At 38.2% G+C, this 27170-nt stretch overlaps 1 protein-coding gene across 1 annotated transcript in view; it reads right to left on the bottom strand.

Annotated features, from left to right (window-relative positions):
* GRIP1 (glutamate receptor interacting protein 1) overlaps nt 1–27170 on the bottom strand; it is a 703482-nt gene that overhangs the window by 125563 nt on the left and 550749 nt on the right. Inside the window, exon 7 of the mRNA XM_060164614.1 lies at nt 26524–26669. Within this exon, the coding sequence (XP_060020597.1) occupies nt 26524–26669 (146 nt within the window). The remainder of the gene's footprint in view (nt 1–26523; nt 26670–27170) is intronic.

The following is a 27170-nucleotide window of genomic DNA, read 5'->3' as shown; positions in this document are numbered from 1 at the left end:
AGAAGTTGTGGCTCACAGGCTCTAGAGCACGGGCTCAGTAGTTGTGGCGCACGGGCTTAGTTCCCCCGTGGCGTGTGGGATCTTCCCAGACCAGGGCTCGAACCCGTGTCCCCTGCATTGGCAGGCAAATTCTTAGCCACTGCACCACCAGGGAAGTCCCAACGACATGAATTTTAAAATACATTTATTGAGTGCTAACCATATTCCAGGAACCTCAGAAGGTACTGGGGACTCAAAGATGAAAATGTATTATCCCTTCTTTCTCATAACCCCTTGGAATCCCTTGCCAAAGAAGCAGGGGGATGGGATAGAACTCTTGGATTCCACTATGGAAATTTATTCTGTTGAACCTCATGAAGTGTCTAGTTACTTTAAAAAAAAACACTGCAGGACACGTAATGTTTGCAATCCCCCCACCCCCTATGAAATCTTTAACACAGTAGTGTCAAAGTGCTTATAAAAATATTGGGTTATCTAATGGGACATGATTTCCAGCTTTCTAGGAAGATTACTCAAGTATGTCAAAAAGTATGTCAAATATGTCATCATCCACAGAAGGTGACTCAAGCTCCCTGTCCATAGGGCTGTCTAGGGAAAGGCAATTTTTTTTTTTTTTCCGCGGGCTTCTCACTGTTGTGGCCTCTCCCATTGCGGAGCACAGGCTCCGGACGCGCAGGCTCAGCGGCCATGGCTCACGGGCCCAGCCGCTTCGCGGCACGTGGGATCTTCCTGGACCGGGGCACGAACCCATGTCCCCTGCATCAGCAGGCAGACTCTCAACAACTGCGCCACCAGGGAAGCCCAGGGCAATTATTTTATTTTGTTTTGTTTTTTTGGCCGTGCCACTCAGCATGTGGGAATCTTAGTTCCTCGACCGGAGATCGAACCCGTGTCCCCTGCAGTGGAAGCGCGGAGTCTTAACCACTGGACCACCAGCGCAATTATTATTACCAAGTATCTATGGCACATGTCAAGGGAATGGCAGTGATGTGAGACCTATGGGGGTCAGAGGAGGCTGAGCATGGTGAGCTGGGATGCTCGGGATGAGCTTCTTAGATGAGAGAATTTAAACTGAATGCTTCTCAGCTGCCTTTATTTTAATGCGCTCTAGGAAAACAAACAATTTTAGCAAGTACTGCGTTCCAGCATTACCATGTGGCAGTTACTCTCCGCATCACAGAAGGGGATCTACAAATGCTCACGTTTAATTGATCATTAGACTTTTCTGGCAATTGGTTTCCATAATAAATGTTTCCACACAGCAACATCAGGAAGTTCATACTGCCTTGTGGTATTAAGCCTATTTCCCTAGCTGCCAACCAATTCCATCCACAGAGGGCCTTATGAAAAGCCGGAGTCCAAAAGCTCTGGCTTAATTCCAAAATGTCTAATAAGATGCGTAGGAAAAATAAAAGCAAGCAGACAGGGTGGATGAATGCGGAGCCCTTATTTAAGAAAGTGCAAGAGAATAAAATGGACCGTGTCAAAATGAGAAAAACAAACAGAAGAAAAATCAGGAAGAAATAATGCAGAGCCCACCCGCTGACAGAAGATTAGTTTATTCTGCTGAAGTGAAGTATGGCTGAGAGAAATGGATCATGCAGATATAAATTATTCATGGTTAAAGATGTCTCAGTCATTAAGATATTTACACTCTGACTGAAGTCCTTGCACGCTGTGTTGATTTATGGGCTACATAATTACATAAGATACGCTGATGACTGTTTGCATGGGAAACACTTTAGGTTTTTAATTTTGTTAATCAGTTTTCCCACTTTGAGCCCTGCATTTCAATCAGAGCAGGAGGCTTGATTAGAACCTCCCAAGGGAGGCAAAAGACTGTGCTTGGTCACAGCAGCTTTGCCTGCTCTACCTTCCTGCAGATAAAAAGTACCTTTGGGGGCTTTTCAACTTACCCATTAGTTAAAAGTATTTTTATCAGTGACATCCTATTCAAATAATGCTACTAATGATTTCAACCCTTTTCAGATGAGTTAAACTCTAATAAAATTTTTTTTAACTTAAAAAAATTGCTGACTTATTTTTGTCTATTGCAATACACTACTTGGAAAATATTCCCATACAACAAAAAATGTACCTTCCATATTCCAATGAGCTTTATCTGAAATCCTAAGTTTTTCTTGGGGAGTTAAAGGGGTCAAGTTGAACAGTTACTATATCAGAAGAAGAGTTCAAACAATGCAAGTGAAATTAAACAACACACCCCATGTTACCTTGAATTTAGCTAAAGCATGACTGGTGACTAACTTTCATTCTCTGCAGCAACCTCCACCTAGTAATTTTATTAATTTTGGAATATTTTGACATTGCCACCTCCATTTTACAGGACTGATTTTTCTTTTGTACCCTGAGTATTCGCTTAAGTGTCGTTAAAATTTTTACTGAAGTATAACAAACGTATGGCGCAATGCATAAATCCTAAGGTTGGAGCTTGATAGGTTTTCATAAACTGATCTGTGTAACCATACCCAGACCCAGAAATAGAACAATACCAGCATCAAAGAATTCCCACACCACATGCTCCTTTAAATCACTCCCCTGACACACAGGTAACCACCATCTTAACATCTAGCAGCCTAGCTTAGTACTGCCTACCTTTGTACTTTTAGAAAAGACTCTGCCTGTACTCTTCTGTCTCTGGCTTCTTTTGCTTAATATTACGTTTCTGAGACTCATGCGTATTGTTGGGGATCATTTTTAGATCATTCCTTCTCATTGCTAAACAATATTCCATTGTATAAATAAGCCATAATTTATTCATTTTACCATTTAGCTTTTTTTCTGGTTTGGAGCCAATACAAATATTGCTCCTAGGAACATTCTAGTATGTCTTTTGGTGAACACAGGTATGCATTCCTATGGGAGTCATAACTAGAAGTGGAATTGTTGGGCTGTAGGGTATGAATATGTTCAGTTTAAGGAGATCCTGTCAAAGAGTTTTTCCAAAGAGTTGTATAAATTTACCATCTCAGCAACAGGGAATGAGAGTTCCAGTTGCTCCACAAGTTTGTCAGCTCTTGCTGTGGTCAGTCTTTTCCATCATAACCATTTAGGTGGGTGTGTAGTAGTATTGCATTGTGGTTTCAATGTGCATTTCCCTGGCAACTAAGGTGTTGAGCATCTTTCATGGCTCATTGGCTACTTGGATATCTTTTTTTACAAAACTGTCTGTTCACATCTCCCTGCCCACAACTTTCTATTAGGCTATCTGGCTTATTGTTTTCTGGGAATTGAAAAAAAAAAAACATATTCTGATATGAGTCCTTTATTGGATATGTGGTGTGGAAATATATTTTCCCCCTCTATGGCTTACTATTTCAGACTGTTAAAGGTGTCTTTTGATAAAGACAAGTTCTTAATTATTCTTTTTTTTAATGGTTACACTTTGTGTTCTCTTTAAGAAATCTTTGTTTACCGTGAAGTCATGATGATGTTCTCCTATGCTTTTTCTGCAGGATTTACTATTTAATTTTCACATTTAGATCAGTAGTCCATCTGGAATTGATTTCTATGTATGGTGTGGGATAAGGAGGGTCACCATATATTTTCTCCACATGGAAATAGCTGACCCATCGCCATTTTTTGAAAAGATCATTTTTCCTCAGTGCATTGCAATGTCACTTGTGTCATAAATTAGATGACCATATATGTACAGTTCTGTTTCTAGACTCCCTTCTCTGTTCCACTGCTCAATCGGTCTGTGCTTCTTACGATGCTGTCTTAATTACTGTAGCTTGTTAATAGATCTGGGTACCTTGTAGTATAAGTTCTCTGGTTTTGTTATTATTCTTTAAGCCTGCCTTGGTTTTTCTTGGCCCTTTGTAGAGTGATGTTTTATTGTGTATTTACTTCAGGGGAAACTGGAACCCATTAACTAAATCAGTGAGGGAGTTGAGGCTCCTGACTAAGGGAATAACAACATATGAAATAATCATTAGGATTATTAATAATCCTAATTATTAATAATTATAATTAATCCTAATGATTAATAATTGTTAGGATCTACATGGTGGGTTTCAGTATTAAATTCGATAGACTGACAGTTTTTATAGATATTTAAATGTGTTTTTTAGAATGCTAATAAAAATCTTGCAATTAAAATTTCTAGGGCTCTAGTCTTGTCCCCCGTAGAAAAATGATAAAGAGCTTTTAAACTTTTAAAAGAGCGAGTGAGAAAAGTCAGGTCACACAATTCCTTACAGAGATTTCTGAGCTCAGGCAGAGTGACCTGGGCACACTCCGTAGATAAGGCTGTGTGTGTCCCTTACCGTACAAGCTCCGGAAGCTTGCGTTTCCATTGTCAGTACCAATGTAAGGACTTGACAAAAAGGGCATAATTCTGTCTACTAGCAGCAAGCTTTCAGGAAACTCACAAGGTTCATGTCCTACTTGCTGTAATAAGTGTAAATGAATCTGGCATTTAAGTGACCGATACCAATGAGAAAGTAGAACTATTAGCCACAAAGGGAGAAATGCTTTAGCCTGGTTATTAAAAAGATTTGGCATATACATGACTACTGCACAATCATCATATTCCATATCATTATTTTCCAGAAAGCCTGATTCCTCCTCCATCTAAAAATAGTCAGTGTCAGGTTTTTCTGAGTTGGATAAGTGATCCACACAGAAGATGGAATGAGTCTCCGTCAGCTTCTGCTGAGGCAGAGAAACTACTTAAGTAGGAGTAAGTGTCTGCCAGACAGAAAAAGAATTCTTACTACTTAGGGTTCTTAACATCCCCAACCTGGAAGGGAACGTTCAGTCAGGAAGAGTTAATGGCTTAATGGCAAGACACAGATTCTGGCATCTTGCGCTAGGTTTAGCTTTATGGTTACATTAAAAGAAAGTACCCTAGTTCTCTAGGAACAGATCTGAAATAAGACAAATGAATACCAACCACGCAGACATCCTAAAAGCCAATTTACTTATAAGGTGCCAAAAATATACTTAGAAATACTTAAAGCATCTATATTTCTGACTGACCTTGGGCTTTTACAGGGGGTAAATGCAATATTAAAAAAAAAGCAACATGGGGCAAATGTACAGGTCTAAAGACATGGTTAGATAAAAAAAAGAGAAACTATTTGACTACTATATTTTAAAACCACCAATCCCTTGTCAATGAAAAAGCAAAGAAAGCCTGACCAAGGCATCCACAGAACAAGGGCACTAAGAGGGCTCCCACTTGGGCCAATGTGACCAGTGGCTAGGAATACTAGGCACACTGTCCAGTGTCTTGAATTTTGTAGGTCCTCAATAATACTCATTTATGAATATGACAAATGAAATTTTAAATAGAAAAGTTTGACATATAGCTGGAAGGGATAGAAAATAAGTTGGGTGTCAGGATCTAAAAACGTTTAGATAGGTTGGAATGATGGGTGAATACTTAGAAATTATTTTTAACAGGATGCATGACGATGTGCCTTACATTTTTACTGTAAGTTACAGTTTACAAAGTGCTTTCACATATTTCATCTTGCTTTTTTTCTCACAACAACCCTCTGGGATGGGCCTGGGCATTTTAAACAGCCTCCAGGTGATTCCATCATGCAGTGAAGGTGCAGGGCTGTTGCTTTGGGCTGTAGGCTTGGTCGGCAGGAAGATGTCAGTTATTACAGGTGTTCAAATAGAGCTTGGTAAGAAAAGTTCTGAAGAAATTCCAGCATTAGATAGTGGTTCAAGCAAATGATGCTGAGATTCAATTACTGTGGTGTTATCAACTTTAAAGAACATTGTCTCCCAGGACCCTTACACGTCTTCAGAAACATGTTTTGAACATCATCTTTTCACCTGTTGGATTAGATAGGATCTTCTGTAGGCAACTGCTTCTTGACAAGGGCATTGGAAAGTGATAAACAGCACTTCACGCCACTGTAAGATATACTCCCACTAACAGAAATTGAAACAGCTCCTGAAATACTTCAAAATATGAAAGTAGAAAACTTCTCTAAACCAGTAGAAACAGCAGAAAGTAGAGCCAACTCTTTTCGGTGGGAAATTGAGGATTTAAGGGAGCCCAAGGACATTCTGGACACGTCTGTAGAATTAAAAAAGGTGACAGTTTTTGCCAAAGGGTAAGAGCTAACAGACTGTTCCATTTTAAACCCTTCATCATGGAACCCCGACTTTGATGATGGTGCTGTATCATTCATGGTATCTTTATTACATTAAGAAGTGAACATAGACCCTGCTTTGGGAGTACACCTGTGGCCTTTTCCTGGGCTATCTATTCCTCCCCTCACTTGGAAGACAAGCTAGATCCTAACACTTCTGTCTCACTATGGAAATCTGGGCTGCAGATGTAGTGCCCAGGAATCTGTGAAGATGTCTCTGAGTATACTTGAGATATTAAGAGAGAAAAGAAAAAAGAAGTAGGAGCGGAATCTAAACACTGGTACAAATGAACTTATTTACAAAACAGAAACAGAGTCACAGATGTAGAAAACAAACCTATGGTTACCAGGAGGGATGGAAGGGAGGGATAAATTGGGAGATTGGGATTGACATATATACACTACTATATGTAAGACACATAACTAATAAGGACCTACTGTATAGAACAGGGAACTCTACTCAATACTCTGTAATGACCTATATGGGAAATGAATATAAAAAAAAGTGGCTATATGTATAACTGATTCACTTTGCTGTACACCTGAAACTAACACTATATATATAATCAACTATATCCAAAAACAAAACAAAACAAAAAAATAAACACTATATGTCTCAAATGAAAAAAAAGAAGTAGGAGCATTCCTGGAAAATTATGCCACACTCCCTTAGTCTGAGTAACTTTTCCATAATTTGAATCAATAAAAACGCCTGAATGATTAAACACCAGTACATAATTAATTCATTGTCTCACTTTCTTCCTTCATACTGAGAACACTCTTAGGTACTTAATGTTAAATATTTGATGTTCTGCGATTTTTTAATGGGGTGTTCAATAATGAACTTTTATTCAATAACGAACCTAAACAATTATATTTTAAATAATAAGATTTCACTCTTATTTTTAAATAGTCCCTGCAAAACTTTTATTTTTGAAAGAATATAAACTGAAATTTACATTTCAATTTCAGAATCTTATGTTTAGAACAAAACAAAGCCATATTCCATTAGTTTTTCTGCTGCTTTCAAAACTTTCATCCATACTTAAAACATTTATTGCTTCATAGACTGGCTATAATTACACTCAATCTTCTGTGGGCACAATATCAGATCTGTGAGGTTGAGCCTAGGTTTAACATGATATTATCTGTGTTATTTGGTGCAATTACTGTAATGTCTTTGAGACATTACTTCATTTATGAAAAATAAGGATAATAATGTATTAACTATTGAGTTGCTATGACAGAGTTAATGAAATGTATAAAGTACCTTGTACAACTCTTGGCAGAAATGAACCACACCAATTGTTAGTTCTCTCCTTCTCTACTATTTCTTGGGTTAAACCCAGGACATGCTGACATTATCTATGGTGCTTAATTAATTTCCTAGTTGATGGTGAAAAAGTTACTGTCTTTACTTGGCCAGAGAAAGCTAGAGAAAGGACTATTAAATCAAAAAATTAAATTATAAGGGAACCCTCCTACACTGTTGGTGGGAATGTAAATTGGTACAGCCACTACGGAGAACAGTATGGAGGTTCCCTAAAAAACTAAAAATAGAACTACCATACAACCCAGCAATTCCACTACTGGGCATATACCCTGAGAAAACCATAATTCTAAAAGATACATGTACCCTAATGTTCATCGCAGCACTATTTACAGTAGCCAGGACATGGAAGCAACCTAAGTGTCCATCAACAGAGCAATAGATAAAGAAGATGTGGTACATATATGCAATATTACTCAGCCATAAAAAAGAACAAAATAATGCCATTTGCAGCAATATGGATGCACCTGAGATTATCATACTGAGTGAAGTCAGTCAGACACAGAAAGACAAATATCATATGATATTGCTTATATGTGGAATCTAAAAAAGGGTTCAAATGAACTTATTTACAAAACAGGAGTAGAGTCACGGATGTAGAAAACAAACTTATGGTTACCAGGGGTAAGGGGAGTAGGGATAAACTGGGAGATTGGGATTGACATATACACACCACTATATATAAAACAGATAACTAATAAGGACCTACTGTATAGCACAGGGAACTCTACTCAATACTCTGTAATGGCCTATATGAGAAAAGAATCTTAAAGGAAGAGTGAATATATGTAATATATGTATAACCGATTCACTTTGCTGTGAAGAAGAAACTAACACAACACTGTAAATCAACTATACTCCAATAAAAAATTTTAAAAATTAAATTATTATTTATATACCTCCAAAACTTGTAGTGTTTGCATCTACATAACATGCAGTGATGTTGTCATCAAGAGAACTTCTAACAGAGAAGGAGGGCAGGATTAGGGAGCCAGAGAGCTTTGAGTGTATCGCTAGTTAGATTTTCATGCGTTGTTCCACTTACTTAGTTTTAAGTGTTGTAAATGATTTCAATATTATTCTCTCTGCAATTTCAGATTAGCTACACTGCTATGGATTGAGTTTTATAATCTATAGCTAATGAATCCATATCTTGGACAAGTTCCTAAAAAAAAAATCTACACATGGAGGCTCTCAACTACAAATTATGAAAATTAAGCTAATTTTCATTTTTTCACAGGTGGGATGTTTAATATTCCTGCCAAATGATATCTTCAGCTTGACTGACCCCCCTCAAACCTGTTTTAGACACCCCATATGCCTTCCCCAGTGTGAGAATTCTGCTGGAAGGTCTGCCGAGCTTGTACTATAATTCTGTTTGGATAGTAAGGCTTCAGTGAAGCCGATTCCACTGGTGCATGTACCACTCAGCACAAAATTGTCTTTTAAGGAATTCAAAAGATGTGTTCAAGTTACGGAAATCATCTCTGAGAAGTAGGGAGTCCCAGAGTCGCCCACAGCAGGTCTCCACAACATGAGACATCTCAGATAATCTAAGTCTGGAACAAAACGTCAGAGGGTCCTAAGAAGCAGGCAACCAACAGTGATGAACCAAAGTATATAAGGCAAAAAGCCTGGTGGGACTTTACATGGGTGCAGCTGAAATATTACTTGAGTTCTTACGAATTAATGATAACTACTCCTTCCTACTCTCTGAGACAGAGTGTGTGACTTAGTAGTTTGTTTTTTGTTTTAACCTCTTGAGAGGCACAAAATTAAGCCAGAATGAAAGTCTCCAGTGGGCTAAAAATGTCAGGTCTCAGTACTCTGCTGGTGCAAATTTATGATGCTTACCTGAAACCACACCTGAGTGTCTAAGAGAATCTTACTTGTACCAGTGCCTACACGGCTGAGGCCTCTGTGGATGGCCTGGAACATGACGGGTTGGACAATACAATTGATTTACACTCCCAATTAGCAGCAACAGCTGTAACTAAAGAGAAACGGGGGTCCTCAAATGACCTACAGAACACCAAGGTTTCAAACAGCCATGATACCACAGCAGGGCACCTTTCAAAAGCCATATATTAGGGGTTTCTATCATGAAGACTCCTATTTGCTACTTGGTGAAAACAAGGGTCTTCTAAAATAGAAGGGCTGGACACAGGGTGATACAGGCCACTTTGTACTCGGATCCCAGTACTTCCCGATCTTCAAAGAACTGGAGAGAAATAATTTATTGCTTGTATACCAGTGCACCTTCTTTGGGGGAGTCTGGTCTGGTATATTCCCTAAAAGTCTGGATCTCCAGACGAATGTTTACTGTTAGACTCTGGAGCTATGGTGTTCTGGAATCACTGAAAATAACTAATGAAAATTTGGGCGAGAAATTAACTGTGGGTATGGGCCAATGATTCACAGAAAGCCCTTCCATGTAGCTCTGTGGGATTCAGGTACCCTGATGTTTTCACTGATAACCTAGAGGAAATGCTTCTTGAAGGGAAGGGAAAGGAAGGGAAGGGGGTGGTGAGGGGAGGGGAGAGGAGGGAGAAGAGAGGGGAGGAAAGAATGGATAAGATTAACAGAATAGCAATACAAATTGGTTACTTAAAGCTTTATTGCATCTTTTACTACTACTTTTGGACTCCTTCAGAGAAGAGTAAATATTTACTCTCAACTTAGTGAAATAAGTGGATGTGCTGGTTTTAAGCTGTCTGCATTTCATTCCATCAACAAATATTTAATGTGCACCTCTTCTGTGCTTCAGGCATACACTGTGCATACAGTGGTTAAAAAATATATAATGTCCCTGCCCCTGCCCTTATGGTGCTTATAGTTTAGTGAAGGAGACGGCAGATTAGCTCACCAACGAATTAGCATTTTAATGGTGATAATTACTGTGAAGGAAAAGTAAGAGTTCCCTGGGTAAATAAACCAGGGAGACCTAATTTAGACAGGGTGTCAGGGAAGTTTTCTCTGAGGCAGTGACATGAAAGGATATGTACAAAATAGCCGGGTAAAGAATGTGAGTTTGTTCACGTGCAGCGTGGGGAGGTGTTGGCAGAGGGAACTGAGCTTGCAAAGTCCCTGAGGATAGGAGCCTGGTATGTGGGAAGAGCTAAAAAAAAGAGTCTTGGGAATCAGAGAAGAGAGCTTCTGGGAAACCATGGAGAGTTGAGATTGGGGAGAGCATGCAGGGATTCAAAGGCACGGCATAGAGTTTAATTTTATCTGAAATTTAGTAGATGACGATTGAATGAGAGTGACACGATTCCATGCATGAGATGTAAAGGTTTCCCGGGCTTCTGTATGAGCATGGATTTGAATGAAGAGGGAGTAAAGAGTGGAGATGGGCACAAGCTGGGAGATGGCTGGGAGAGAGAGGGTGGTGTATGTGGGTGAGCGGCGAGGATAAGTGCGAGGAAAGTGAAGATGGAGACAAGGAGGGTGGCTGGAAGGAGGAGAGTTGGACCCTGTGGAAGAGCTAGGTATAAATGGAGTGGGGGAAAATGAAGGATGACCCAGACTGTTGATTTGAGAGCTGCTCAGATGGAGGCACTAATGCCTGAGATGGGGAAGATGGGAGGGGAACAGGCTAAGGGGAGAAGTCAAGTTCAGTTCTAAACATTTAGCTTTAAGAATTACCATATAAATGTTGCATTAAGACTGCTCTGATGGAACAGACTGTGGTTGCCAAGGAGGAGGAGGGGTAAGGATGGACTGGGAGTTTGGGATTAGCAGATGCAAACTATTATATATAGAAAGGATAAACAACAAGGTCCTACTGTACAGCACAGGGAACTGTATTCAATATCCTGTGATAATCCATAATGGAAAAGAATATGAAAAAAGAACGTGTGTGTGTGTGTGTGTGTGTGTGTGTGTGTGTGTGTGTGCACGCGTGTATAACTGAATCACTTTGCCGTACTGCAGAAATTAACACAACACTGTAAATCAACTATACTTCAATAAAATAAATTTAAAAAGAGACTGCTCTGATGGTTCATTTGCTTTAAGCAAAGGTTCTAGAATCAGACATAATAGTTTGAATTCTGACTCTCTTCTTTTCTACCTGGGCAAGTTCTTTTACTTCCTCTGATTCCTGAAATAGGGATACCTATGCCTATCTCTTATGGTAAGAATACAATGAGATAATGTTTATAAAATTGCCTTGCACATAATAGGTACTTAGTAAACTGCAGTTACTATTACTGTAATTTGCTAATAGCAGCATATTATGTTAGCGAGAAGGATGAATTTTGACTTTGACATTTATAAACTGTGTCATCCAGGCAAATAAGGAACCTTAAATTTCTAATTTTTTTTTTTTTGCAGTATGCGGGCCTCTCACTGTTGTGGTCTCTCCTGTTGCGGAGCACAGGCTCCGGATGCGCAGGCTTAGCGGCCATGGCTCACGGGCCTAGCCGCTCCACGGCATGTGGGACCTTCCCAGACCGGGGTACAAACCCGTGTCCCCTGCATCAGCAGGCGGACTCTCAACCACTGTGCCACCAGGGAAGCCCAAATTTCTAATTTTTAAAACAGCCTAATACCCTCCTTTCCTACATCACAAGGTATATACAAACAATAATTTCTACTCTAACATCTTTGATTTAGTCTTGATCGCATAGGTCCCACTGACAGGTCACGAGAAGCCTTGGAATGAAAGATTCTTTTCTCGTACCATAAGGAAGAGAAGATCAGGAATATTAACAGTCTGTGACTACAGGAGCTCTGTGAAAAAACAGCACTGTGAAGAGAAGAGTGAACTGGGGGAAAAGTCTTATTGAAGGTCAGTCTCATGTATGTTCACTGAGAAGGAACAAAAAGTTCCCTAAGATGTTCAAATGTTAACAACAAAGGTCTTATCTAATATTTCTGAACTGTAACCTTCAACATTAAACATTGAATGTGTGATGACCATGAAGCCTATAAAGCCATCTATGTTTTTCAAGAATGTATTTTGATGTGCTCAATTAAAACGTGAATGAATTCACTAGCTTTGTGTGAACTGACCTATCGTAGAAGTCTTGTGGATCCTTATACTCATCAGAAAGTGCCAGACTCCTGTGGTCAACACAATCCTTTCAGGTTTTCTCAAAAAAAAACAACACAAGAGGAAGCTTGGTTTCCTTAACAGGTAATAGAAGGATAAAATAGGATTGCAGTTGTGAAGTACACTATAAGCTAAAAGAGTTCTAAATACATGAGGAATTATGTTGAACATTATTAAATTTAGGGGAATGATAGTCTCAACATCAAATACTCTTCATTTACTTGTTCATTCATTTCTTCAATCAACCAAGAAATAAGTGTCTTCCATGTATAGGGCACTACAAAGGATACAGTATGGGTATGAAATAGTCCCTGTTTCCAAGGAGTTTATAACATCATAGAGGAGTGATAGTCACATACACAAATAACTAGACTACCACACTGATGGGGTAAAGACTATGAGGTGTATAAACAAGATATTATGGGAGTTATGGGGAGAGAGAGATTGCTGCTAGCTAGGTTTCCCAGGGCTCCTTGGTGTGAGCCCTCCCAGAGTCCACCATTAGCCGCACCAAAGAGCTGGGTAGACTCCAGTGCTGGGTCGCCTTAGGGCAAACAACCAACAGGGAGGGAACCCAGCCCCACCCATCATCAGACAAGCAGATTGAAGTTTTACTGAGCTCTGCCCATCAGAGCAATAGCCAGCTCTACCTACCACCAGTCCCTCCCATCAGGAAGCTTGCACAAGCCTCTTAGATAGCTTCATCCACCAGAGGGCAGACAGCAGAAGCAAGAAGAACAATTCTGCAGTCTGTGGAATGAAACCCACATTCACAGAAAGATAGACAAAATGAAAAGGCAGAGGGCTATGTACCAGAGGAAGGAACAAGATAAAACCCAGAAAAACAACTACATGAAGTGGAGACAGGCAACCTTCCAGAAAAAGAATTCAGAATAATGATAGTGAAGATGATCCAGGACCTTGGAAAAAGAATGGAGGCAAAGATTGAGAAGATGGAAGAAATGTTTAACAAAAACCTAGAAGAATTAAAGAACAAACAGAGATGAAAAATAAAATAACTGAAATGAAAAATACACTAGAAGGACTCAATAGCAGAATAACTGAGGCAGAAGAACAGATAAGTGACCTGGAAGACAGAATGGTGGAATTCACTGCCGCACAACAGAAAAAAGAAAAATGAATGAAAAGAAATGAAGACAGTCTAAGAGACTTCTGGGACAACATTAAACACACCAACATTCGCATTATAGGGGTCCCAGAAGGAGAAGAGAGAGAGAAAGGAGTCGAGAAAATATTTGAAGAGATAATAGTTGAAAACTTCCCTAACATGGGAAAGGAAATAAACACCCAAGTCCAGGAAGCACAGAGAGACCCAGGCAGGATAAACCCAAGGAGAAACATGCCGAGACACATAGTAATCAAATTGACAAAAATTAAAGACAAAGAAAAATTATTAAAAGCAACAAGGGAAAAATGACAAATAACATACAAGGGAACTCCCATAACGTTAAGAGCTTATATCTAAGCAGAAACTCTACAGGTTAGGAGGGAGTGGCACGATATATATGAAGTGATGAAAGGGAAGAATCTACAACCAAGATTACTCTAGCCAGCAAGGATCTCATTCAGATTCTATGGAGATATCAAAAGCTTCACAGACAAGCAAAAGCTAAAAGAATTCAGCACCACCAAACCAGCTCTATAACAAATGCTAAAGGAACTTCTCTAAGTGGGAAACACAAGAGAAGAAAAGGACCTACAAAAACAAACCCAAAACAATTAAGATAATGGTAATAGGAATATACACGTTGATAATTACCTTAAATGTGAATGGATTAAATGCTCCAACTAAAAGACACAGACTGGCTGAATGGATACAAAAACAAGACCCATATACATGTTGTCTACAAGAGACCCACTTCAGACCTAGGGACACATACAGACTGAAAGTGAGGGGATGGAAAAAAGATATTCCATGCAAATAGAAATCAAACAAAGCTGGAGTAGCAATACTTGTATCAGATGAAATATACTTTAAAATAAAGAATGTTACAGAGACAAGGAAGGACACTACATAATGGAAGGACACTACATAATGAAGAAGGGATCAATCCAAGAAGAAGATATAACAATTATAAATAAATATGCACCCAACAAAGGAGCACCTCAATACATAAGGCAAATGCTAACAGCTATAAAAGAGGAAATTGACAGTAACACAGTGATAGTGGGGGACTTTAACACCTCACTTACACCAAAAGACAGATCATCCAGACAAAAAATTTATAAGGAAACACAAGCTTTAAATGACACAAGAGACCAGATAGATCTAATTGATATTTATAGGACATTCCATACAAAACCAGCAGATTACACTTTCTTCTCAAGTGCACACGGAACATTCTCCAGGATAGATCATATCTTGGGTCACAGATCAAGCCTCGGTAAATATAAGAAAATTGAAATCATATCAATCATCTTTTCCGACCACAATACTATGAGATTAGAAATCCATTACAGGGAAAAAAGTGTAAAAAACACAAACACATGGAGGCTAAACAATACATTACTAAATAACCAAGAGATCACTGAAGAAATCAATGAGGAAATCAAATAATACCTAGAGACAAATGAAGGTGAAAACATGATGATCCAAAACCTATGGGATGCGGCAAAAGCAGTACTAAGAGGGAATTTTATAGCAATACAATCCTACCTCAAGAAACAAGAAAAATCTCAAATAAACAAGCTAATCTTACACCTAAAGCAATTAGAGAAAGAAGAACAAAACACCCCCAAAGTTAGCAGAGGGAAAGAAATCATAAAGATCAGATCAGAAATAAAGAAAAAGAAATGAAGGAAATGATAGCAAAGATCAATAAAACTAAAAGCTGGTCCTTTGAAAGATAAACAAAATTGAAAAACCATTAGCCAGACTCATTAAGAAAAAGAGGGAGAGGGCTCAAATCAATAAAATTAGAAATGAAAAAGGAGAAGTTACAATGGACACTGCAGAAATACAAAGCATCATAAGAGACTACTACAAGCAACTGTATGCCAATAAAATGGACCACATGGGTGAAATGGACAAATTTATAGAAAGGCATAAACTTCCAAGACTCAACCAGGAAGAAACAGAAAATATGAACAGACCAAACAAAAGTAATGAAATTGGAACGGTGATTAAAAATCTTCCAATAAACAAAAGCCCAGGACCAGATGGCTTCACAGGCGAATTCTATCAAACATTTAGAAAAGAGCTAACACCTATCCTTCTCAAACTCTTCCAAAATATAGCAGAGGGAGGAGTACTCCCAAACTCATTCTACGAAGCCACCATCATCCTGATACCAAAACCAGACAGAGATACTACAAAAAAAAGAAAATTACAGACCAATATCACTGATGCATATAGATGTAAAAATCCTCAACAAAACACCAGCAAACCAAATCCAACAACACAAAAAAAGGATCATACACCATGATCAAATGGGATTTATCCCAGGGATGCAAGGATTCTTTAATATACACAAATCAATCAATGTGATACAGCATATTAACAAATTGAAGAAAAAAACCATATGATCATTTCAACATTTGCAGAAAAAGCTTTTGACAAAATTCAACACCCATTTATGATAAAAACCCACCAGAAAGTAGGCATAGAGGGAACTTACCTCAACATAATAAAAGCCTTATGTGACAAACCCACAGCCAACATCGTTCTCAATGGTGAAAAACTGAAACCATTTCCACTAAGATCAGGAACAAGCCAAGGTTGCCCACTCTCACCACTGTTATTCAACATAGTTTTGGAAGTTTTAGCCACAGCAATCAGAGGAGGAAAAGAAATAAATGGAATCCAAATCAGAAAAGAAGTAAAGCTGTCACTGTTTGCAGATGACATGATACTATACATAGAGAATCCTAAAGATGCTATCAGAAAACTACTAGAGTTAGTCAATAAATTTGGTAAAGTAGCAGGATACATAATTAATGCACAGAAATCTCTTGCATTCCTTTACATTAACGATGAAAACTCTGAAAGTGAAATTCAGGAAACACTCCCATTTACCACTGCAACAAAAAGAATAAAATACCTAGGCATAAACCTACCTAAGGAGACAAAAGACCTGTATGCAGAAAACTATAAGGCACTGATGAAAGAAAGTAAAGATGATACAAACAGATGGAGAGATATACCATGTACTTGGATTGGAAGAATGAACATTATGAAAATGACTCTAGTACCCAAAGCAATCTACAGATTCAATGCAATCCCTATCAAACTACCAATGGCATTTTTCACAGAACTAGAACAAAAAATTGCACAATTTGTATGGAAACACAAAAGACCCTAAATAGCCAATGCAATCTTGAGAAAGAAAAACAGAGCTGGAAGAATCAGGCTCCCTGACTTCAGACTATACTACAAAGCTACAGTAATCAAGACAGTATGGTACTGGCACAAAAACAGAAATATAGATCAATGGAACAGGATAGAAAGCCCAGAGATAAACCCATGCACATATGGTCACCTTATCTTTGATAAAGGAGGCAAGAGTATACAATGGAGAAAAGACAGCCTCTTCAATAAGTGGTGCTGGGAAAACTGGACAGCTACATGTAAAAGAACGAAATTAGAACGCTCTCTAACACCATACACAAAAATCAACTCAAAATGGATTAAAGACCTAAATGTAAGGCCAGACACTAGAAAACTCTTAGAGGGAAACATAGGAAGAATACTCTTTGACATAATCACAGCAATATCCTTTTTGACCTACCTCTTAGGGTAATGGAAAAAAAACAAAAATAAACAAATGGGACCTAATGAAACTTAAAAGCTTTTGCACGGCAAAGGAACCCATAAACAAGACGAAAAGACAACCCTCAGTATGGGAGAAAATAATTGCAAATGAAGCAACTGACAAAGGATTAATCTCCAAAATATACAAGCAGCTCATGCAGCTCAATATCAAAAAAACAAACAACCCAATCCAAAAATGGGCAGAAGACCTAAATAGACATTTCTCCAAAGAAGACAGATTGCTAACAAACACATGAAAGGATGCTCAACATCACTAATCATTAGAGAAATGCAAATCAAAACTAAAATAAGGTATCACCTCACACCAGTCAGAATGGCCATCATCAAAAAATCTACAGACAATAAATGCTGGAGAGGGTGTGGAGAAAAGGGAACCCTCTTGCACTGCTGGTGGGAATGTAAATTGATACAGCCACTATGGAGAACAGTATGGAGGTTCCTAAAAAACTAAAAATAGAACTGCCATATGACCCAGCAATCCCACTACTGGGCATATACCCTGAGAAAATCATAATTCAAAGAGTCATGTACCACAATGTTCATTGCAGCTCTATTTACTATAGCCAGGACATGGAAGCAAGCTAAGTGTCCATCAACAGATGAATGGATAAAGAAGATGTGGCACATATATACAATGGAATATTTACTCAGCCATAAAAAGAAACGAAATTGAGTTATTTGTAGTGAGGTGGATGGACCTAGAATCTATCATACAGAGTGAAGTAGTCAGAAAGAGAAAAACAAATACCGTATGCTAACATATATATGGAATCTAAAAAAAAAAAAGTTTCTGAAGAACCTAGGGGCAGGACAGGAATAAAGACACAGACGTAGAGAATGGACTTGAGGATATGGGGAGGGCGAAGGGTAAGCTGGGACGAAGTGAGAGAGTGGCATGGACATATACACACTACCAAATGTAAAATAGATAGCTAGTGGGAAGCAGCCGCATAGCACAGGGAGATCAGCTCCGTGCTTTGTGTCCACCTAGAGGGGTGTGATAGGGAAGGTGGGAGGGAGACGCAAGAGGGAGGAGATATGGGGATATATGTGTATGTATAGCTGATTTACTTTGTTATAAAGCAGTAACTAACACACCATTGTAAAGCAATTATACTCCAATAAGGATGTTAAAAAGATAAAGGGTACAAACTTTCAGCTAGAAGATGAATAAAGTCTGAGGATCTAATGTAAAAATTGTGACTATAGTTGATAACACTGTATTGTATGATATGCTAAGAATGTAGCATCTTTACACCATGTATGTGTATATCAAATTATCACCATGCACACTTTAAATATCTTACAGATCTGTCAATTACACCTTAATAAAGCTGAAATAAAAACAAAACAAAAAATGACACTACAGTCATTCTTGTTTAATACGGCCAACAAGAAATCCGTAGTAACCAAAAGCCCTCCCCCGCTCTTCCTATGGAAGGAAAAGTCATAAAATAAATAATTATTAGAGAATTGTGTAAGTTTTAAAAATCTTGAGTAAATTATGTCAGCACAGATTTGGTACCATCTGTACCCCTTGACTCTGTAACACAGGCCTAAGGACTAATATTCAGAATGATGTCCTTGATAGCTGTATGGGCCTCTACCAAAGACCCAAGTATCTTTAATATATATTCTCAAAAACATTATTTAGAAATATTTTCAGCTAACATTTAAGCAAAATAAGTATTCTGATGAATTTTAGAAAATAAAGCCATCCAGAACACATCATTTTTCAAACATTCTTTCTACTGAGGACTCAATGTTGTCACGGAATAAAGCCTCAGCTGCTGCTTAATCCAGGGTAGTGGGAGACCTGAGGTTCATTTTAGGGAAGTGGAGCATGGAAACCGTGAACTTTAATTCCCTGGTAGTCAACAAAAGTTTAGTTTAGTTATGATAAACACTTTACATGTATTCACTCGCTTAATCTTTTCATCAACCCTTTGAAGAAGTACTGTTATCATCCTTATATTAGAGATGAGAAAGTTGAAGCTTGGAGAGGCTAAGTAACTTGTTCAAGGTCAACAGACAGCCAAGATTCAAAACCAAGTTTGTCTGACTTCAAAAGGCACTACATTTTACTAAAGTTATTGTTTTCAGAACTTTTGCCCCGAGATGTTCAAGCTTTCCTTATATTTTATGTTATTTGGCTTCTAACATCAGGGCTCTGAGACCCAATCATTTGGTAGTACATTTCGACAATAATGAAGTGGAGGGTTTTTTCCCTATAAACATTTAAAATAATTAGTTCATATTTATTGAGCACATATTATGGGCCAAACACCACATATGCATTAACTGTTTTTCTCCTCACAGCAACTTGTGAGTGTGGTAGTATAATTACCACAGTTTTACAAAGGAAAAATCTGGCCTCCAGGACTCCACACTCTGCCTTGGTTCTCTGTCTCCATCACTTGATGTTCCTTCTCAATTTATTTCAAAGGTTCCTCGTCACCTTTCTGATTTGTCACTACTGGAGAGACCCAGAGCTCCATCCTTGGGCCTTGCTTTTCTCTGTCCACGGTCACTTCCCTAAGGTGCCTCGTGGTTTTAAGGTCCATCTCAAAAATTTATACCTCCTGCCCTAACCTCTGCACCAAATTCCAGGCTTAATGACCCATCTGTATACTCCATACCTCCACTTGGATGATGGATAGACACCTCAAACATAACATATCCAAAACTGAACTCTTACTTTTCCCCCAGACCTATTCCTACCAGTCTTATCTCAATACATTTTCTTTAAAATTTTAACAAAGACTAAATTCAACTTTAGTTAATAAAATTGATAGTTTCAATAGCTTTCCCAGACTACTGAATTTGCTAAAATTTGTGATCTGAGATTTACTAGAAAATATATCTCATTCCAGTGATGAGATATCAATATCTCTGCACAGGCACACACGTGTTTCCTACAAAATAATTTGTGTACTTTTAATAGCATATAAAGAAACTCAATATTTATATTTATGATTATAGATACACACATACTTCCTAAGATATAATGTGACATAATTTTAATAGTATGTAAATAAATGAAGGTATTAAAAGTAAAATAATGCAACAGGGATGTCCAAGTGGCAAATGAAAAGGTGCTTCACATCATTATTCATCCTGGAAATATACATTCAATTTGCCATGGGATATCACTACATACCCATAAGAATAGATAACATGAAACAGACTGAGAATACCAAGTGCTGGTGAGGACGTGAAGTAAGGAAAATTCTCGTATGTGTGGCATCTATTACTTTCATCACCTGCTTTGGGAAAGTGCCATTCTTTGTCTTGTTCTGTTCAACACACATTCCTTCCTTCCCTGCCAAAGAGCAGAGGCTACACTATATCCCTGGACATAGTGATTACTGCAGTGGTCAGCATTTGCTCCAAGCTAAGTCACTCAGCATCTTTTAGGGGAGATTCAGTTTCATTTCTTTTTCTGGCATTATGAACTCACAACATAATATAGACCAGTGGCTGCCTGGAACCATCTGGTCATGACACAAGGAGAGTCTTTCCCAGGCAAAGAGACCTGAGAGACAGAACACCTGTGATATTACTGAACTGCTTCTGAAGTCAGGATATATCTTGACTCCCCACTTTTACAAGCTAATCAATTCCCTCTTTAAATTATTCTAAATTGGTTTCTGCCATTTGTACCTGATGGCAACTTCATATACCAATGATCTATTGCTCCTCATTTTCCTAATTTAAGATCTTAAGCTTTCTATTGCAATTTTTCACCTATTTAGCTTTATCTAGGAGTGACAGAAAGGTGTCTCAATGGAGGTCCATGAACTTTAAGTTTTCTACATTCTTTCATAATTTTATTTCCTTTGTACTTCTAAATATCTCCTGGCTTCCTTTAAAGATAAATAGCTTTTTACTCTAGAAGTTTAATTATTGAGGATTTTTATATCACAATGAGCTCGACAGGGTAAATAGCATTATTCTTATTTTATAGAAGTAAAAGATGATACGAAGAAATGAAATCATTGAGTCTAATATCTAGGGAGATTGGTAAAAGGAAAGGTTAGTTAATATTTTATGAACAATAATTCTAATTGAAAGTATCCTATATTCTGATTTTCTAAGGTACCATTTTTACTTCTTTCCACAAATTGTCATTCTCAATTATCTGACCTTATCTATACCTAATCCCATTTTAACCCTGTTTTAGAAAAACAGGATTGAAAAAAGCAAGGGCAAAACAGAGAAAGGATAATAATTACAGGGGAATACTGAAAACAATCCAAGTAAGACGATTAGAGTATAGAAGGGTATTAACAAGTGAGAAACCGAGAATAGAGTATAAAAAAAATAATTGGGGGGCTACCCTGGTGGCGCATTGGTTGAGAGTCCGCCTGCCGCTGCAGGGGACATGTGTTCGTGCCCTGGTCCGGGAAGATCCCACATGCCGCGGAGCGGCTGGACCCGTGAGCCATGGCCGCTGAGCCTGCGCATCCGGAGCCTGTGCTCCGCAACGGGAGAGGCCACAACAGTGAGAGGCCCACGTACCACACACACACACACACACACACACACACAAATAATAATAATTGGGAGGCTAGAAAGGGAAGGAGAAAGAAAGGAAGACAGAGCATGAGCAACACAGTGGGAGAGAAAAGGCTGAGAGCAAGCAACCAAGTGCAAGAGAGTTGAATGGAAGAGAAGAGAGAAAAAGGAATTTAAAAAGACATAAAAAACCCCAATCAAAGTTTGCTCATTTGCTGTATAAAGTTAGCAAAACTTAAATAATACAATAAATGTAGTATGCAGATAAATAATTTTCCAAAAATGCGTCTTTTTATGATAATAAGAGCTCTTATACTAAGACTTTAAATTCAAAAGTCCTATCCTGGAAAAGGGAACACTCTTGCACTGCTGGTGGGAATGTGAATTGGTACAGCCACTATGGAGAACAGTATGGAGGTTCCTTAAAAAACTACAAATAGAACTACCATATGACCCAGCAATCCCACTACTGGGCATATACCCTGAGAAAACCATAATTCAAAAAGAGTCATGTACCAAAATGTTCATTGCAGCTCTATTTACAATAGCCCGGAGATGGAAACAACCTAAGTGCCCATCTTCGGATGAATGGATAAAGAAGATGTGGCACATATATACAATGGAATATTACTCAGCCATAAAAAGAAACGAAATTGAGCTATTTGTAATGAGGTGGCTAGACCTAGAGTCTGTCATACAGAGTGAAGTAAGTCAGAAAGAGAAAGACAAATACCGTATGCTAACACATACATATGGAATTTAAGAAAAAAAAATGTCATGAAGAACCTAGGGGTAAGACAGAAATAAAGACACAGACCTACTAGAGAATGGACTTGAGGATATGGGGAGGGGGAAGGGTGAGCTGTGACAAAGCGAGAGAGAGGCATGGACATATATACACTACCAAATGTAAGGGAGATAGCTAGTGGGAAGCAGCCTCATAGCACAGGGAGATCAGATCGGTGCTTTGTGACTGCCTGGAGGGTTGGGATAGAGAGGGTGGGAGGGAGGGAGACGCAAGAGGGAAGAGATATGGGAACATGTGTATATGTATAACTGATTCACTTTGTTATAAAGCAGAAACTAACACACCATTGTAAAGCAATTATACCCCAATAAAGATGTTAAAAACACAAAACAAAACAAAACAAAAACAAAAGTCCTATCCTGAAATCTGGTGTGAAACTAGATACAATCAGACTAGCTAGCCCAGATGTCGAGTCCAGTATATTTAACAATTTAAGGTATGATTTAAAAAATCAGTAGGCATGTGATAGATTCTTTATTAAATCTATTAAATTATATTAGGTAACTTTAGAAAAAAATAATATTTATATCCGAAGAGAAATACTAGTTCCAGGGCTTCCCTGGTGGCGCAGTGGTTGAGAGTCCGCCTGCTGATGCAGAGGACGCAGGTTCGTTACTCGGTCCGGGAAGATCCCACATGCCGCAGAGCAGCTGGGCCCGGGAGCCATGACCGCTGAGCCTGTGCGTCCGGAGCCTGTGCTCCGCAATGGCGGAGGCCACAACGGTGAGAGGCCCGCGTACCGCAAAAAAAAAAAAAAAAAAAGATACTAGTTCCAAATTAAAAAAAAATACAAGGAACTTTGATACATCAGAAAGGACAAATAAACTACTAAGAAGACTTTTTACAAAAAACTGATAAGAACTAATATCCCTAAAATACAAATAGTTACACAAATCAATAGAAAAATTAATACAGGGCATAATAGGAGATGAAAATGGCTAGTGTTCATACAAAAAAGCATTTAGTTGCACTAGAAATTTTTTTAAAAAGTAAACTAAAATATAAATGCAATTTTTACTTAAATCAGAAAGATTAAAACCAATACTATTTAGTGTTGTATCTGGTGCTCTGTTGAGACAGGTACACTTAAAACATTGCTGGTGGTAATATATTATAAAGTAGGATAACCTTTCTGGAGGACAATTGGAATTATGTACCAAATATTTAAAAAAGAAATATGCCCTTCGACTTAATGAAGTCAGATACACAGACAAAGATTTGGGTTAAAAGGATATTCATTCCAGTTATCTATAATAGCAGTCTGTTGGGAAATGGTTATGTAAATACAGAATTTATTTTTGGGTGTGGTATAAAGTAGGAGATTAATTGAATTTTTCCCCATGTGGCTAACTAATTGACCCAGTATCATTTACTGACTAGCTCAACCATTCCCCACTGATGTAAGACTACACCTCTGCTTACATATCTGTAGTGGTCTGTGGCATTCAATTCTCTTCCACTGGGTTCTTTATTACCTCATGTAAATATTACATAGACTTAATGGCACAATTTTAGACTGAGTCTTGATATGGGATAGAACAAGTTTCTCTGCTTCCATATTGTTTCAAAAACATTTTGGCTGTTTTCCCCCTCCCACTTTTCTTACATTTTAGAAACAGCTTATTAAAGTCCTCCAAAGATCCTTCTGGGATTCTGAATAGAATTTATGGGTGCATTTGAAAGAAAGGATATATTTTAGATATCAAGACTTCCCACCCAAGTTCATGATGTAGGTCTTCATTTGTTTAAGTATTCTTTACGTATATGCATATCTGTATCTATATCAATATCTATATCTAATGGGAAGATACAACTTTTGTTGTATTTATTCCTTATAGGAACCTTATTATTTTATTGTTGTTATAAATGGTATATTAAAAATTAACTTCCTGGTTTTGGCTGGTATATAGAAATGTAACTGATCTTTGTATACTGATCTTATATCTAGCAACTTAGAGAAACTTTTAATGAGTTTCCTTCCTGATGGCACTTTCCCCTATATTAGGGGGATATCTGAGAACTCTGAGGTATGAAAATTGTCAGGCATGATTCAGAATGTGAATGTGAGTAGGGAAGAAGGAAGACAGGTGAGTCATCCTCTCCCCTCCTGACTCTGGTAATAATGAGATATGGAGGGCTCTGCTCTGAAATGGTGCCCATCCCCAGAGGGGGAGCCCTTCTCTCTCTGAGGTGGGCTGCTCAGAACTTACAAACTGTTGCTGTATTTAGTTTGGGAACTGATTCCTTCTCATCCTTCAGGTTTTTGCCTACCTGTCACCTCTTCACTGACTCCTGATTGGCATCTGTCAGCCCTCACCTGTGCCTGCCCTTACTCCCTATTACAGAATCCAGTTCATGCCTTTCATGGTAGGTAATGATCACTTTCTGAGTGTTTATTTGTTTGGTCATGTTCCTGTTTACTGTCTCTCCTCCTTGTCAATTGCAAACTTCATAAGAGCAGAGACCAGGTCTGTTTTGTTTATTTCTGTACTCTTGGTACCTGTCACTTAGCTTAAATATTAAAAAAATATATATTTGTAGACTGAATGAGTTAAATATGTCAAACACCTGTTTCAATTTTTAATGTGAATAATAAATTGGATCATCAGTTAAAATATATCTTACTTGTATAATTTTATTTTGTCTTCCTAACTGCCTTTTAAAATAGGCACTGCTGGTTTCCATGTGACAAATGAGGTAACTAAGGCACAGTGAAATAAGTAACAGGGTGCAAACTAATAGCTAGAAATCAGTAGAATTGAAAACAGAACACAAATCATCTAACTCAAAAGCCATACAAAACAATAAAAAGAGAAAGAAAAAAGGGAGAAAGAGAAGACAAGAGAAAGGAAGAATAGAGGGAGGAAAGTTCATTCATTCCTGACCTTTCCATCTTAAGGGCATATCATACCACTTATTCTGCTAAGAACTCCTTAACTCACACTTTAAGTCTTTTAGGAAGCCTCATACCTCTCAAAGACATTTCAGGCCAGTAGACAGATTAAGAATACGTTCAAGCAACACTGTTCTACGTGAATCATATAGAGCAGGAAATAAAAGGAGTTTACAGTTACAGAATAAGTGTTTTTTTCTTGGCTACATTTTACCAGGACAAAACTTGCTGGTAAAGTCAGGCACACAATCAAGTCTGATAATTGTAAGAAGTATTTACAACATGATTTAGGTTTCAGTTTCACGTTCCAGTTCATTCTATCATAATTTATCTGCCTTAGTCAACTATACACAAAACTTTGGCTCTCTCTTCACACTGAAAAGCCACGTGAGAATATCTTTCCAGTTGTACTACAGTTGAGAGGGTAGAAATAGAATTACTTTCTATTGGAATCATTATTTCAAGAAAGAATATTGTACTCAACTTTCATTTTAATCAATGATACTATTTGTCCCCTTTCCTTTCTTTGTCCCTAAGTCTGATGATAAAATGGTAATTTCCATTAATTCTGATCAGCTGGCTTCACTCTGTGACGTAAAAAGAAGGAAAGGAATCCCCTACTGTTTCCAGTCTCCATGTAGTAAAGGAAAAAGTACTAGCCCCTAAGTTAATAATACCACTTTTGTGACTTGGAGGGGGAAAACACTTTCCTGCCAAAGGGTAATCCACGCATGAGAGCTGATTGCTAGGTGAAACACACTGACAGAATGAGATGTTATCATAGATTCTATCAACACAAGAATTCAAAATCGCTGAGAAGTCCTTCTCACCTCTTTCTGAACTCAAACAGAATAATATGGTATTGATGAAATTCTGTCTGCTACAGGTGGACATAACAGTTCCTTCTTAATCCAAAGTGGTTTATCAGGGATGGACAGTGACATGATGTAGAGCTTAGTTAGAGATCCCAACCTCAGGATCCGACATACCCATGACCGAGACATCATATTCGATCAGCAGCGTCGCTTCTTGTCCACACTGTTTGAGAATACTCATGGCCTCAGCATGTGTGGTTCCAAGAAGCCGAATTCCATCCACACTGAGCAACCTATCACCAGGTTTGATTGTGCCCTCTCTGAAGGGAGAATAAAGAAATAGTCATTAATTTAGCACCACGGGGCTTAGCATTAACAGTCACTCAGCCAAAGAGGCTCTTTCACACACATTCTACCATCTATCCCATTTGCATTTCCTTTTAAGCATCAAGTGTGACATTAAGAGAGTAAAGAGGTAACCCTGACCAGAAAGTTGCTGCAATATGAAAATCAGTAATAAGAAAATAACTACACATTAGCAAATAACCAGGTCACCCACGATGAACTCTTGGGGTGTAAAAGTAATAAAGGCACATTTTCTCTTTTCTAGGGTTTTGCCAAAATGTCTAAAATTGATTTATTAGAGCCCAAGAAATAGCACTCACCTATTTTCCCAAAGCCAGGTGAGCAGAAAAGTCTGCTGGTTTCAATTTATCACCACTGAACCCAAGCTATAGGGAATGCTGGTGAAAAATTTCCCTAGTCTGTAAATTTTCCTACTGATTTATAAGGCCATTTGACGATCATTAAATTGATTCAGT

The sequence above is a fragment of the Lagenorhynchus albirostris genome, chromosome 11 (assembly GCF_949774975.1).
Source record: "Lagenorhynchus albirostris chromosome 11, mLagAlb1.1, whole genome shotgun sequence".
NCBI lineage: Eukaryota > Metazoa > Chordata > Mammalia > Artiodactyla > Delphinidae > Lagenorhynchus > Lagenorhynchus albirostris.
This window is presented reverse-complemented; position numbering and strand designations above follow the sequence as displayed.